Genomic DNA, 16,689 nt, shown 5'->3' on the forward strand with positions numbered 1-16,689 from the left:
TAAAGGCGTGTGCCACCTCCGCCCAGCCAGTTGAACTGTCTTTTACTGCACATTTAATAGTGAAAGAAAATATAAAATTTGGGGCTGGGTAGACGCCTCAGCACTTAAAAGCATTTGTTGCTCCTGAATAAGTCCAGGTTTAATTCCCAGCACCCACATGGCAGCTAAGAATTGTCTGTAACTCCAGTTTCAGAGGATCTGACTCTCTAATGGTTTCCTCGGGCACCACATGCACACGCTATACAGACATACATGCAGGCAGAATACCCATAAAAGAAAAGTAAATATATCTTTTTTAAGAAAGAAATATAAAAACTTAAGAAATAAAAGAATAATATCTAATAAATTTGAAGAACTATCCTGGGAATGAGCATTCTCTAGTCAGGGTTCCTCTGATTCAAGTAGAGGAAGGTAGTTTTGGCCTCAAGGCTCAGGGGTTGATTATTTATGAGAAATGCATAACTGAAATGCCTGCTATTCTACTAAATTCTACTTCTGTGACTCAAAAAAATTCTACCTGGGGAGAGTGGAGGTAGCAAGCAGGAAAGACAATAATCCCAATTTACCCTACCATAACATTATGTTTTCTTGCAACATTAATTGTGGAATGTGAATGCTACATGTGAGAATATTATATGATTGCACTCAGAATTCAAACACTAACGCACAGATATGAATCATTTTAAAACAGCAGCTTAAGGAAAACCTTTAAAAGGAAAATGTGATGCTCTCCACACTTGTCCTCCCTGACTGCTGGTCCTCGAGTGTGCTCGGGACTCAAGCCTGTGTATCACACAGTGGCTTCCTAAAATTGCTATTTCTCTTTCTTTAGCAGTTTTGGGGATTTCCCAAATTTTAAAAAATTCGATTTGTTCTAAAGTAGCTTTAATGTTGAAATCGGCATCCTATATACAATTTACAGATTTTTTTTCTCCCCCTCTCCCCCCCCCCCGCCCCCAGAATAGCACGGTTGCTTTCATCAGTTTATTTTCAACTCCTGAAATAATTCTCTCAAAAGAAAATATGATCCGCCATTTAAAATCCGTTAAATTAACAACAACAACAAAAAAGAATTCAACATGTATGTAACTTACATTGAAAGTAAAGTAATTCTGGAAGTCGATGGACCAAGCTTCTAATCATTGGTTTATTCATTTGTGTACATTTCTAGTGTGGACCTCAAGGTTGGCTTTTTTCCACATTTTGCTGTTCTGCCCTTGGCATCATGAGGATTTGGGGGGCTGCCCGTGGATTCTGTGGCTACCGGTGAGGAGCAGGAACGGGAACCATGGCTAAGAATACAGTCTAGGAATTCACTGCTTGCTTTCCTTCCCTGCTGAACATCTGGGGATCTATCGGCTAGATGGCATTTTTGTTCCTAAGGTTACAGTGTTCCTCAAGGTACCTTTCCCATACATCTGTCCAGCAAGTCTTCTGGTAACCATTTTTTATTACATGCCTAAGAGCAATGAAAAGCCCTCCGCGATGCTGGGCTACTGAACCATCGCCTACACTTTGTGGAGAAGATCTGACTACAACAATATAAATAGTAATCAAATTTTCCTCCAATGATTCAGCTTACAAGTGTTTCGTCTTTTCTTCTGGGACTCTGAAGAAACACTGGGGTAACACAGGGATAAATAGGGAGTGTTAAGTAAACGCCATATGCAAGCCCAGGGTTGCGGGTGTAAGGGAGAAGGGCCCCGGGCCAACTAGGCCTTGTCTTTGATCTCATGCTCCTCTAGCACCATCTTTGAATTGCTAGCCATTTTTAGACAAGGGCTCCCAGTTTTAATCACACACTGGGCTTCACAGATTTTGTAGTCACTCCTGTAAATCTGCTATCGATGCTGAGCGCAAATTGCAACCCTAATAACAATCGCAGATGCACTGCCAGGCCCCAACGCAGCGGTTCTCAACCTGGGGGTCACGCCCCCCTTGTGGTGACTGTTTCACGGGACTCACATATCAGATATCCTGCTTATCGGATATTTAGATTGTGATTCATAACAGTAGCAAAACTATAATTATGAAGTAGCAATGAAATAATTTTATGGGGCGTGGGAGTCACCACAACATGAGGAACCATATCAAAGGTTTACAGCATCGGAAAGGTTGAGAACCACAGCTAATGTCTTTTAAAGACTATTCTTGAAGCTGTATACACAGTAATTCACTTCATCCTTTAACATCCAGTGACTGGGACAGAGCCACAGAGAACTCAACCAACTTGCTCAAGGCTACACGGCCTGCCAGCTTGAACTCCAGATGAGACTGTCTAGCTCCCTTGACGCCGGGTATCCCCCGTGATGGAATTATAGAAAAGACAACACTTACATTTAAGTTACAAATGAACCTTAAAAACAGTAACCTACCACTGACTGACATTCTGGAAGGACTGTGTTTCCTACCCAGAAAGGCTAAGGACAGAGTCATAACCATGAAAGAAACTTGAGCTTCTCTTAAAATAATACTGTGATCATTATTGAAGGGTCTTGTGAAAGTTACAAAACTTCAAGTTCTTCTTGTTCTGACACATCCAGTAGTACCAAATAAAGTCCAAATATGATTTCACAGCACTTGATCCTGACTCTCAAGGCATATACTCACATATATATAAACACTTATTTATTTGGGTGTGTGTGGTTTGTGCATGTGTGCCACAGCATGTGGAGATCAGGGGACAATTTAAAGGAGTCACTTCTCTCTTTCTACCAAGTGGATTGCAGAGATGGAACTCAGCTTGTCAGGCTTGGTAGCAACTGCCAAAACATAAATAAGTATACATATAATATATATATATATATGTATGTATGTATGTATGTATACACATATTTATTTCTAGGAAACCCATTCAATATTAACAAGTTGTTAACACCTCGTTCTAATAATTAATTAAATAAACACAATACCTAAGCTATATTTTAATTATATTCAATTTGTTTCTAAAACATGGAATTATTTCTTGCAATAAGAGAACCTTTACTATCCACTGCTTATGAAAAGGAAGATGAAAGTACATATTGTGAAGATAAGGATACCGTTATCTTAGAAATTATAGACTTGCAAGATCTTACTTTAACTTCTATGATACCTATTTTAAACCCCACATGGCTTGTTATCTAAGTGTCACATAATATTTATTTAGCTCCTTGCCCTCTGGGCAGAGAACAATGCACTCTTTGGATATATTGTCATTGTTAGCTTCTTCTCTTCCAAAAGTACCTAACATTACTCTTATTAATTTACAAATATCTTCGCCCACATTTTAAACACTGTTTACAGTAATATTTTTTTCTTTTCTTTTTTTTAATTATAATCTATCCACCACTGTTTGAACAATTCTCATACAAACTACAAAGACGACTACTTGGTTATGTGGACGATTTTAAACATTTCTTGGGGGTGGTAGGAGGCAGATAAATCTTCCCATCATTATTTTTAATCTTACTGTCAAACTTTGTGAGCTGAACCTTAAACATACCAATCTCACAACATGAAAATAAACCCCTTTCCCCTCCAAATGAATGAGCCTCTTGACAAGGCCGTCGGCTTTAAAGGCTATCTTAGCCACGGGTATTATTTTAAGAGATGAGCAAAGGGGCAAAACCACAGCCTGGCTCGTAAAATATGAACGGAAGGTGCAAAGAAGACCTCATAAATACTGCTTAGAACAAGGGATTCATTGTTTCCCTCCAGTCCTGGGAGTGGCTCCTGTGATCTCAGCCCCTGTCTGTGCATTAGGGAAGCCTCTTCCTTTGACCTGTGGTTGTTTTTTGTTTTTGTTTTTTTTTTAAGCCAAACTACTACATTATTTACGACTGCACATAGTAGCTGCTCTGTGTGTTCCTTGTGCACATATACTGAGACATATACTTTCTTTTCCCCAAGTCAGTATTTCAATGCAGAAGGCTGAAAGGGCTTTTTGCTAGAGCTGATGTCACTGGGGATGTTAAATTTGCTTCTGTGCCAGCATGAGGTAGACTGAGGATTTCCCAGCACATTCTCCACCTGCACACCTCAAAGAACAGCTTTGACTAACTACCTCATTTGCTGTCTTTTTAAAGTACTTTTAAGAAGTATTTTATTTCTTTAACAGCCTTATCTGCATTGTTTTAATCTAGCCCATTATCACCTCTTGAGAATTTAATAAAGGAAATAATTTCTTAATATTAGCAGTGTTGGTCTTAAAGACAATATAAAGAAAAGTGGGGTGGGAATTGAATGCTGAATTAGTTTTGTTCAGTACTGGAGTCTTTTCAACCTTTTACAATTTAATTCTTTCCTTTTAAATTTTAATCATCTTTCAGGATAGTAAAGTCAAAAAATCAATTAAGTTTTGTCAAAGGCATCCTCAAGTAGAGTAGAAAAGAGGAAGGCGGGGAGAGATGGGGTGTCAGGGAAACATTGCAGAGGACTTCAGAAGTCAGCGAATTCTGATGCCCTGGGGTGCTCTCCTCCCCATGGGTGGAGGCTGCAACTGGCACATCCTTACCTTTCCCTCCTCCACTACTGAGAAAACAGGAGGCTGTACCTAGATTCTCAAACTGGAACTAATTGATTTTCAACTAATCTAAGCCTTTAGTTATAAAGAAAGTAGGACCAAAGGCAACTCCCAGGAAGGGTGGGAGCAATAAAGACAGCCAAGAAAGCCTGGGGCTCCAGAAACTACAAAACTAAACGGGGAGAATTCAAAGTGTTGGGGTTGGGGCAGGGGGAGGAAAGAGTGTGTAATTATAGGCAGTGAGAGGGTGAGGAGGTAGCGGTGGTGTTTGGGGCCTGTCCAATTCCTTCTAGCTATATGTCCATTTCTTCCTAATTCCCAAGTTACTTCTCATTAGGCTTTTGAAACTATTTTGTAAGTGACCATTAAGATATAAATTTTTTTATTAAACTGTGTTTATAGTAACCTCCCTCCGGGAGCTGCCCCAGTCATTTGGCAATGAAATAGCTTTAAGAACCACAGTCTAGTTGTCTTGATTATAAATGAGAGTGATTATAGATGAAGAGGGAAAAGGTTTTCATCCTTAGCAATAATTTTTCTCTTCAAACAGAGGGGAAAATTTTTTAAAGAATGATTGTTGTTTTTGCCCAGTATCGGTATTTCTTATTTCAGACATAACCCATGGATATGTGCTACAATGTCTTTTAAAAAATATTTGCATGTGTTTATGGATGTGTTTATATTCCACCTGTTAATAATGCTGTTGGAGAGGCTCCACGCCATAGGTAGCATCTTTACAGAGATCTATATACAACTCCCTCTCCACTGAGCACGTGAGTTGGCCAAAAACAACAATAAATACCAATGGTGACTTGCAAAGCTGTCAATTGAGGACATAAGCATTACCTTTTTTCCAATAACAGGGGAGTTTATTGATTTTAAAAAGGGATCCTTACTTTATGTTCCCTGTATTGCTCCTTCCATACTAACATGTTATAAATCATGAAAATGTTCAATGTTGCATCTATATACATTATACTTACACATTAATATATATTCTTAAAATGTATCTAAAAAGAATTTGAAATCAATGCAGCAGTGACCCAAAAACTACTAATAAACACAGATGTCAGTTTTTGCTTTCAGAAAAATATATGTAGGCAATGAATAACACAAGTTTCCCATTTTTATGATTTGCTCTAAAATATTTAGTTTGTATCATTAATTAGATGAAACATTGTTATCTAATTTTTAAATAATTTTAGAACTATCCTACAGGCATATGTCCCAAGACAGGAATTGTACTTAAATATTAAAAGTGTATATATAATCTAATTGTGCATTTGTATAAGTACTTCATACACAAACCAAGTAAACATTTAGGAAAAATAGACATAAAAAGTATAAAAAAAGAAAACTCACCAGGAAGATATTTTTGTTCCCCACAAAATTAGGTGTTATCAATTCAACAAAATTTTGGCTGATATTCAACAGTTTGAGGATAGCGGGTTCATCTGCAAAACTCTCTTACTGTAGCAGAAACTAAACTTGGCCTAACAAGTTGCTAAAAATAATTTAAAGGTAGAATAGCGAGTGAGCTTGGTTTATATTTAGAATCTTACATATCATAAGTCCTGTTACTTACATTTCATTTTCAACTTTTAGTAAATTAAAATATTTTTTCACTTACGAAAACAATACTAATTCACAAGAAAATTTTAAAATAAATATTGTGTTGGATATGATTCTGAATCTGGGTTAAGTTAAATTAGTTATGAGAAATGTTACAGATGCCATTCACATCCTGATACACCCAGGTGGCTTCCTCAGAACACGCCCCCTACTGCTACTAACTGGACTCATTTACACTTAGTTTCCACAACATAGGCATTTTTTCAGATACCAAAGAAAGGAATTTCTCTTGAGCTTTGTAACAGCGTGAAACACAGTGCAGGTAATATATGCTGGTGAGTTACACCAAAAGCACTAGGAATTTTGTTCACTTTATAATGATACTCTACACTTAGCTTTCTGAATATGCTTTGATTTGTTTTATGTGTAGAAGAAATATGGAAGTAAGCTATATACTAAGTAGTGATTGGCCATAAAGTTCGGTTATATTAGAAGGCATGTTTTAAGAGCAATAAAATTGTACCTCAATTTTACTTCAAGACAACTCCAAGAAATTCACCCAGGATCAGAAGTCATTTTCTAGTAATTTCTTATGAAATATTTATTTGGGGATTATTAATTTAAAAAAAAAAAGTATGGTTTGTTATTGAGGAAAACATTACTAATCACTTGTTTAAGCATGATCAAAATAAGGTTTCTGAAATTTAAATCTAATATTATTCCCCTAGAATAAAATAAATAATTGTATGTGTTGATATGAGCATATAAACAGCTGTGCCATCACACTATGACCAACACAAGAAAAATACCATTAATTTAAAAGCAAAACTATTACTTAATGATAAAACAGGGTTCTAGTAATCATTGAATAAATTGTTTTCTGTTTGCTTTGTTTTTTATTTTATCTATATTTATAAAAAGTAATGGCATACAACTTCAAAAATCTAATTTTTTCTAAAATAACAGTAGATACCTATTACAAATGATCAAAAGATACAGTTTAATGAAATATGTTAAGACAGATTCATGACTGAGCTATTATTGCTTAATCACAAATTCTCTTTTGTCATGTCTTAGCTGACCTAAGCAAATAACCAAAGTTGGTCTAATACTTTAGATTTGTTTCTCTAAAGTGAACAAATCACTAAAATAATTTAAACGTAAAAATTATGAGGTTTGCTTTGTATTTAGATGTTTACACGGTCTAAATCCATGTAAGATGTCGACATCTAAATAGAGTGATTTCAGTGATTCACATTTAGCTATGCTGAGCAAAAGTTGTTCTGTAGATAGTAATGTGGATCCTTGAATAAAAAAGCTGAAAAGTAAAATGTTCTACAAAGAATATTTTCATTCCCCTTGTACTAAGAAGAAGCAATCAAACAAATTTAGAATTACATTCTATATGAAAGCTCTGAGACCTGCTAATTATATGTACAAAAAAAAATGCCACCAGAAGGAGCTGCAGAGCACCTGACATGCCATAGGTGATAGCTTTCTAAGCTCAGTACTAAGAGCTTTGTCCCTGGTAACACAAAACATATGATTTAGTAAGCCCCTTATCCTTCATGCCAGGATTGCTAAGAGTAAATGACCACAGCATATTAAGAGACATACATTACCAACTTGGCCACACGTCACCAAGATTCGTTGCTATCTGACTTTTCAAAAAGTATTTCCTTTGAGATAATATACAAGGATATTTTTTACTAGGTGGAGAGTAAAATATTTTGAAATCAACCCAGATTGCATTTTAATCTAAAATTTTAAAAGTTATTACTTTATAGGGACCTTGATTCTTTAAAGTTTATTAAATTTGCTGGTTAAATTTTAAGTCTTAAAACTAAATTATGTTTAATGTTACTTTCCTTTAAACATCTAAAGACAGTCAATTCCTCTTTAGTTTCTACCAAACTATTTTAAGTTAAAACAGCCCTTGTAAAACCATATGAAGTAGGTGGGCTATGTAATATTCTTGTGAGAGGGAATACTAGACAGTGATCTGCCATTTGAGATTGTCAATATTTAAAAATTACCATGAAGCACCAGCACCAATTGAAGTATAATTTTAAAACCTATTCCTTAATAACCTTGTTGATAGTTATAGAAAGTTATCAATTTAATATTTTTATCTCAAAGGAGAATTTTGTATAGATAAATACCATCAAAACAAGTTTTATATTTATCTTTCCTGTGTCAAAAATCAACTAAGTCTGACTACATTTGAATCATTACACTTAAGGAAGGAATGTTTCAGTTAGATCGAGACTTCTTTTCTAAACTATTTTTTCATTGAACTCCCTGACTGCTAACATTTTACAGCTTCATTTGATCTTGGTTAATTCCATTTAAAGATTTTTTTCAATAATTTCTTCCTCTAGATGAGATTTTTTTAAGCAGCATATGAATATGTATTCACATGCTCTTTAAATTACTAACAAAAAAATTGGTTTGGAAAGTTACTTTTATTTTCCCATACATAATACTGGTTTCTTCATTCCTTTCTTTCTTTTTTCCTTTTTGCCCAAAGCATTGCTATCCTTATAAATTTCCCTTTTTATAATATTGCTTTTTATGCACATCTTTAAATTAAATTTTAACAAGCTCTCAAAGGACCAAATTCTACCCAAATTGTGACTGTTTAATTTTAGCTATCCATGTTAAATATATGTAACTCTGTAGCCTAAAGCAAAACCTTGTATCACTGTAAAAAATGAAACAGAAGTTATTGAGGGGAGTTTTATAAAATGATTATATAAACATGGCCACCTACCAAGAAGCTTCTTTACCATTAGGAAAAAAAAAACCCACTTTATAGTAATACAGATGAACAAACAAACGAACAACATACCTAAATTGACAAAGCTCATGACCATGTCAGCATCGTTCAGAAAGTTGGTATCATGTAGGCTGGCGAGAGGGGGGCTCTGGGTAGTGAGAGGAATCCTTGGAGATAACTGCACACGGTGAGCATACCCATTGGGAGAGGCTGGGTACCCCTTTCTTGCCTCCTTGGCCTCTCCTGCCAGGGATACCCTCACCAAGTATTCCGACTCTTCAGGATTCTCCTCGCTGGCCATGGCATTGTACAGATCCAGCATAAAGAGGGGTGCAGAAGATGCCTGTTTTCCAGGTGAGAACGGCCTGGGTCTGTGAGGCAAACCCAAAATAGAGAGAATTTCCCTCTGTATTTCCCGTCTTTCATGGTTCCGCAGTCTTCTATAAATAAAACTGGAGTGAACATGATTGTCTCCCAAACCTCCTTTTGCACAACCCACTTGAACCCAGCCGCTCCAGAGGAAGCCCACAATACCCCTAAGTAAAAATACAGTCCAACGCATTTTTGTACAAAAAAGCAAAAGTCGGTATTTTTAATCCTTCTTGTCCACTTGAAAATAATAATGATCCAGGTTCCTTGGAGGTACGCTCTTCCAGTAGCTGTAAAGTTGTAAAAACAAATTTACCTATTCTTCATGACAGTGATATTTCTGAACACATCAGCCTCACTCCATTTTCTTCTCCTGTTTTAAATATTTTAAAATACGTCAAGAGTAGTTATTTCTAAGAAAGCTGAAATTCAGATTTCAAATTATCCACAGTTGTTAAGAACTCTTGCAGTATTGATGTAGCAAAAGCTGGCTAAAATTATTTGATCAAATAACCTATGCATTCCTATGTGAATTTATGATAATCAGGCCTTTGGTATTTGAACTGACGAAAGCTGGTCTTCTGATAAACTGTAGCTCCCAAGTTCTCTTCACTGGCTCTGACTTCTTCTCACTGCTTGAACTCTTTCCAAGACAAATCCTGAGGTCAGAATCACAGATCTACGCTGATCTGCACCTTGCTGTTAGAATTATATTTGTCCGGCAGCCTAGTGATAACTTGAACATCTCTTGTATGGTCTCAGTGTAAAACAAGACCCAAGGTTATACTGTTCAAGTAAATGTGTTTCCCTGAGTTTACTTGAAATCCTTCCTGTAAATCCATTCAATCTTTTCTCCTTCTTACAGTTAATTCCACCTCCAGCAGGCACAAATATACCAGCCCTCTTCAAGAGAGATCTAAGGAGAAATGTAAGCACAACCCTGCTGGGAAAGAAGAGGCTTCTCATTGTAATTTGAAACTGGTAAAGCAAAAAGAAGTTAACCCTTTTGCTACCAGAAAAGCCTCCATTTTCACAATTTTAGAACCATGCATGTAACATACAACAGTAATATGTGGAGTGTACAAGTTCCAGGGAGGGGAAAAGCCAGTTTTCAAGTAGCAGACTGAAAACTTTGCCACCCTTCCATACAGAAATGTTTTAGGTCTTTAGTGGAATGCATTTAATACACTTCTGTATTAAGTCTCAGGTTGTAGCAAGTTAACTTGGTATGTCTCCGTTCCATACTTGAGATTGTTTCAGCTCTTGAAAGTCATTACAATTTACTTCCTTAAAAACTGAAAGGACAAAATTTAAAATTGGAATAAATTTACTGATCCTTATTGGTGACCAGTTATTTTAAAGCAAAAAAGTAGATAATGAATCATTAACAAATATATTCTACTCCAAAAAAAAAAGAGTAGTTATAATAATTCTGGGATGGGAATTAGATAGGTCCTATTTAACTGTCTATAGAAAAGATTGAAGCAGAAATATATATTTATTTCTGATTAAATCAATGGTTGAAATAGAAATATCTAATATATACTCTAACCATCCTTAACTTTTTCTTCATTACCACTGAAATGTAGGCATAGCTACAATGAGATATTTAGACGAAGTGTACTCAGTACTTCAAGTTGTGCAAATAAACACCAGTTGTGCTAAAGATCAAATGCCCTGCGTAACGACACAGATTAAAAGTGGAATTCCGGAACTTTGGTGGGTAGAAGAGAGAAAGTGTGCACCTTTCTAGCATGCCATACCTAATCTGAGAAATGAGCAGAGTGTGTGTTTATCCTTAATGGTTAATGCCTTTAAAATTTGGAAGTCTGCAACATTTCTCTGCCTGCTCTAATTTTCTTCTCAGGCACACATTTAACCTCAGCGTTTACAGAGCTCTCATTGTCTGGGACAGCATTCCGATAGCAAGGTAAACTTATCGAGTGAATTCTAGAACTGTGGTGAAATTTTAATGTTTTTTTTTTTTCTTTGCCTAGAGGTGTCTAGTTTCTTGTTTAATTTCTTTTAGCATATTCCCTCTGCATGAATAAAACAGTCTTATTTCGCATGGTCTTCAGCTCACTGGTAAATGCAAGACACTGACAGGGCTTCTGAATCCGACTACATACGTCATTTCTCTGGTACAGACTCACTAGGAAAACTTGACAGGGCAGCTGAATGTTTGCCTCACTGAAAGTTCTGCGTCATCACAGGATGCCACAGCAGTCATAGCAGCAGCCCAGATGCTGACACACAGGCATTGTTGTAAAAAGGAGACATCACGAGGAAGGGAAGCCATGCAGACTTGCAGTGACCAGATCCCATTATAATAAGCAGTAGTTTGAACTGCTAAAACTCCTGAGATTATTTGCTTTAGCATCCAAACCAAACAGCAAATTCTGGTCACCAGTACACATTCAGATCGATTACTCCTTTGTGCTTATAAAACATACTACAGATCAAGTAGGCTATGGTTTTACTCTCAGTTTTAAAATACATTTCAAAGCTGTGAATTTGCTTTATGATTTTACAGAGTAAAGTCAGCTGCACTAAATGAAGAACAATTCCTATTACATATGTTTTGATTTTTTTTCCCTAAGATACATTTGAAAAATGAAAATAAAACTGGATGTCACAAGCCTCAAAATTTTTTCCTGAGCCATAATTTATAATACCAATCAGGATAATTATAATTTAATGGTTTACCCAGGCATACAGCCTTCCAAGTATTGGCATTAAGTTGTTAACAGGCTCGGTCAGATTTCAGTATCTACTCTATCCCTACCTCCCTTCCAATACAGACTAGACTTAGCCCACATTCATTTTTCAAAAGATCAATAAGAGGAGAAAAATAAAACATAGTCTAAGACTAAACAGGAAGTGCTAGCTGCTATATGAAAAGTTAGAATCACTTTCAACTGAAAGTAAATGTGTTTTTACCACATCTCCATACCAGGATAGATTTAGACCTAAGCATTTGAGAGCAACTTGAAAGATAAAGTAGATTTTGTGCCTGCAAACTCAGAAGGATCCACGTTTCTGAGTACATAGGATACAGGGGACTGGACGTGCAGTGTCGTCACACACAGGAAAGAGGTGAGATTAGGAGACAGACCTGGCTCATCACAAGAGTTACTCTTAACGATCACCAAGAGGCACTTCCACAAAAACCCACTCCCTCCCTTGCGGCTTTGCAACAGCCAAGCAGCCTCTCCACAGGTCACTTCTTTGGAAGTTTCTTTTCCCGTGGAAATCTGATGCCTTTGTCTCTGGATCTGTGAAGCAATCATACCCAATTTACCAATCTCAGCTTTCCCAGTTTCTCAAAAGAAACTTATTCGATGGATAGGGGAAGCATTTGTAAATCTTTTCTGTTTTAGAACTTGCTTCTCATCTCTCTTGAGCTTGGGTTATTGTCGTTTTGATGTAGAAACCCAGTAGTATCTGGAAGGGGTAAAGTTGGCAGGTATCTATCTATAAGACCATTTAAATGGCTGGTGGAACTGGCAGCAAAGAGAATTCTGGGAAGGCATCTACAAGAGTCCATAGTGTCCAGAGGAGGGCAGAGCAATGCTGCAAAACCACTCTTGGACAGGTTTTGGGTTGTTGTTGTTGTTGTTGTTGTTGTTGTTGTTTGGTTGGTTTTGTTTTGTTTGGGGGAGGGGGTTTCTTGAGAAAATAAAGCAACAATTAGCCACTGAAAAGTAGACATTCTTAGTGAAACATCAGTCTCATGATTCCATAACTACTAGATTCCAATTCTGTCAGTGTTAGACAATTGCTATGACTCAGAAAGAAAAAAAAATGTGTAACTAGTTACATTCACATTCATAAAATCCTCTGCTCTATTATTACAGGGAAATTCTATTGAATTAAAGTTGCCCTTGATAGATGTGATTAATATCTGTTCCTGTCAGCAAATACCTCATTCTTTTGAGTAGCAATGACTTGTCTTATTTTTGTAGCAGTTAATCTTGTTGTCAATTTGACGGAATCTGGGATCAGCTAAGAGACACGATTCTCAGTGAGTCTGCAGCTGTCTACTGGATCATGACCCGAAGGGGAAAGCATTACGCAGAGTGAGTGCCCTTCAACAGGCACTCTAGATATAAAGTCCTGTTTCCGATGCTTGACTTCCTTTTTGGTGCATGCATCTACTCTGCAGCAGTTTCTGCTGCTACTGCTGCCATCCTTTCTGACCATCACAACCCAGATGCTTTGGTCTTTCCATGTGGATTGAAGACCAGCAGTTCTGCAGGAATCCTCAAGCCTTCTGTGCCATATGGAAACTGCTGAGAAATCCATACCATGGACTGAGTAGGTACTGGGTTGTCCATCTCACCAAAGCACAGGCTGTCATCACGTAACATCAGATAACCCACCTATATCACATATCCATCTAATTAATACCCGTTCTACCAGCTTGGTTTCTCTAGAGAACTCTAATTAGTATAATGTGTTTGGTTTGGGCCCTCGTGCTGTTTTTATGGCCCATATTGCAATGCAAGAAACTCTAAAAATGATGACAGTATATTAATTAGATTTTAGCAATAATGAAAAGTGCAAAGTCTCAGCAAAATGGAGTTGCATAGAGGGCCGACAGACAGTGTGGAGCATGGAGAAAAGCACTAAGCAAGGCATGTAAATGAGTGCCAGAGTTCAAGTTCTTAAACTCACACTGCTGCTCACACTTCACACTCTTGCAGATGGTTGACTCTAACCAATATATTGGACAATTCGAAATTTGTTAAGAGTGTGACATTTCAATGGGATGGCTGCCAATTTACCCCAATAATTCCCATTAACAACAAGATAACCCTCGGAAGAAAATAAAGTTCATAAATGTCACTACTGATTGTCAAAATGATACAATTTAGAGGGAATATCAAAATTACATAATGCAAAATTGCTTTAACTACATGACTATAGCTTTTCACAGTATTTTTTGTTATAGTAAATACAAAACATTTTGTTGTGGTCTGGAGAGATGGCTCAGTGGTTAAGAGCATATACTACTGTTGCAGAAGACCCAGGTTTGGTTCCCAACATCCATGTGGCAATTGGATCCAGCCAGAGGATTCCTTCTTCTGGCCTCTGCGGGGACCAGGCACACAAGTGCTGCACTTACCTACATGCAGGTGAGATATTCATACACATAAAAATGAACAAATCCTAAAAATAACTTCATGGAATTTTCCTCAGAAGCATTGCGATAAATTTAAAGCCTAAGAAAGTATCCTCAAATGTTACAGAAAGTGTCCATTAACAATTTTTTAAATTATACATATATGCAAATCCTCTGCAGATTAAGAGAATATGGGTTTTGCTTTGTAATGTACAATATCCTTAGAAAATATAATAATGAGTAACATAGATAATAACTAATATTTGAGCTGTAATTATGTAAAAATCCCTCTAACAGAAGTTTTCTGATAGGGATGAACATAAGAATTACCACTTGTAGTCAGGAGGATAGTTTAAGAAATGCCAATAGTGAGCCATGTAAAGACCAAGGAGGTCACAATTTTTGATAGGGACTCAAACACTTTTAAATTATTAATATGTATCAAAGTTGAAAACCCTCAACAAATATTCTGGGACAAATGTAAATGACTGTACATTAAAAGAACTATGTTTCATGGTTATAATAAACAGGTGTCCAAATAAGAGTAAGTTTTTTAAATTGTTCATTGATTCTTAATAAGATTTCATTGTTTTTAATGAATGTTATTTAAGTAAATATACAGTGTTTATTTCAGAAAGCTTTTTATGGAATCCATACTCTAAATACTAGCTTTCTAGACATATAGAAATAAACAGTCTATGCTTTTCCTACAGGTCAGCTGCTTCTAAAAAGATTTGCTCAGGTATTGATATTTAAATTCAGAGTGAAAATGCAGTTTCCTACACAAAGTCTGCAGTAGGCCGTAACATAGATACAGATCAATTTTAAAACGGTGTCTATTTACTACACGATTCTGCTTCATTAGCAGAGCTTTCTAGAGCTATCGTGTGCATCATCAGGCCTCCTCCATTACATTACACAATTCGATTGGAAATCCAGTCATCTGAGCCTTCACACCTAGATTAAATATGCTCAGTTTCGGAGGGTTCAGACTCTCATTGTCTAGAGGGGCACGTGCGTACACATTTCTGACACAATGTGCAAGGTTTCTTCTCAACTTTCCCTTTACGGGATCTCTTCTTCCCCATCTTCCCTGTCCCAAGTTACTTTCTGTATTTAAGTCCTGTTGTTTCTGTTTTTATACTTTTCATTTTCTCTCTTTTTGATCTGTTCCTCCATTTACGATAAACTGTATCTGTGCCCCTAATTTTAAAAGCCTTATCATCCCCCATCCACCCACCCCAGCCCCCAGCCCTGTCCTCTTATCTGGAACTCTCTCTCAAGTGTCACTGTTTTCTTTATCTCTCACCTCTGGCCAGCACTCTTCCCGGAGAGCAGGATTTTCCTCTGCCCTCCACCTTCTTTCTTCTTCCTCCAGAGCTGCCGAATCAGTTTATCTTCTCCAGTCACACAGTCCTTAGCACAAGAGTGATGACAGTAAGTTACCATCTGACAAAAATGCAGTTTTCAGGCTCAGATAGGATCCTTTGGAAAAATAACTGTTAAAACACTTCTGACGAAAATTAAAACTACAGTAGTGAAAATAATAACATCAGATAGTAACAGTAAAATCCAAGGAAATAGCTCAAATTATTTATTATCACTGACGTTCTAGCTAATGTCACTCCACACTTGGAGTAAAGAATAATTGTCCCTGGGCTGAAAGCATAGCATCTTGCTTTCAATATGTTTAATCCTAATTTGTGGCACATTCGTGTTAATACAGAGCTCTAAGTCAACACACAATATAATTTCATGCTAGGTCACATCAATGTCTTTTTAAGACCTTTTAATACCCTTCTAGAAAACTTTTCTAGGTGTAATGTCTGTCAATAGTTTATTACCTTCCAACCATTTTAGAGACACAAAGTTAAGCTGAATTGTGAATCATTTCTACTGTTATTCTGGAATTCTTCACATGGAAATAAACTACTTATTGCACATAGGTTTTTGTTGTTATTTACCATTATATGCTGGATATCAAATAGAAAATTATACTAACATCAACAAACTTTACATATTAATTGACAAGCCTCACCAACAGGCTTGCACATATTTTTAAACATGCTTTTTAAAATCAGTGAGAAAGCCTTTCTTGGACATAGATTAGTATAACAACATTCAGTAAACAGTGAAGCAAATGGCGACAAAACTGGTCGGGCTTTTAGGAGCCCTCTAGGTAGCTTAAAGCAGTTTAAACATTTTCAACTTTCTTCAATCTTCAGATGTCAATGGGCTTTTGGCTCCACAGTTTTGAGTACAAGAATCTGTTAGCATAACTTCCTCCCCAAACTGTATAGATCATTCCCATACATTAATATCAGAATCACTTAGGCAAAT

General features: G+C 36.6%; 1 protein-coding gene across 1 annotated transcript in view; it reads right to left on the reverse strand.

The window, feature by feature from the left end:
- Bmp5 (bone morphogenetic protein 5) overlaps positions 1-10,163 on the reverse strand; it is a 120,809-nt gene extending 110,646 nt beyond the window's left edge. Inside the window, exon 1 of the mRNA XM_028864962.2 lies at positions 8,928-10,163. Coding sequence (XP_028720795.1) covers positions 8,928-9,417 — 490 coding nt within the window. The 5' untranslated portion in view covers positions 9,418-10,163. The remainder of the gene's footprint in view (positions 1-8,927) is intronic.
- Positions 10,164-16,689: the final 6,526 nt, after the last annotated feature.

The sequence above is a fragment of the Peromyscus leucopus genome, chromosome 14 (genome assembly GCF_004664715.2).
Source record: "Peromyscus leucopus breed LL Stock chromosome 14, UCI_PerLeu_2.1, whole genome shotgun sequence".
NCBI lineage: Eukaryota > Metazoa > Chordata > Mammalia > Rodentia > Cricetidae > Peromyscus > Peromyscus leucopus.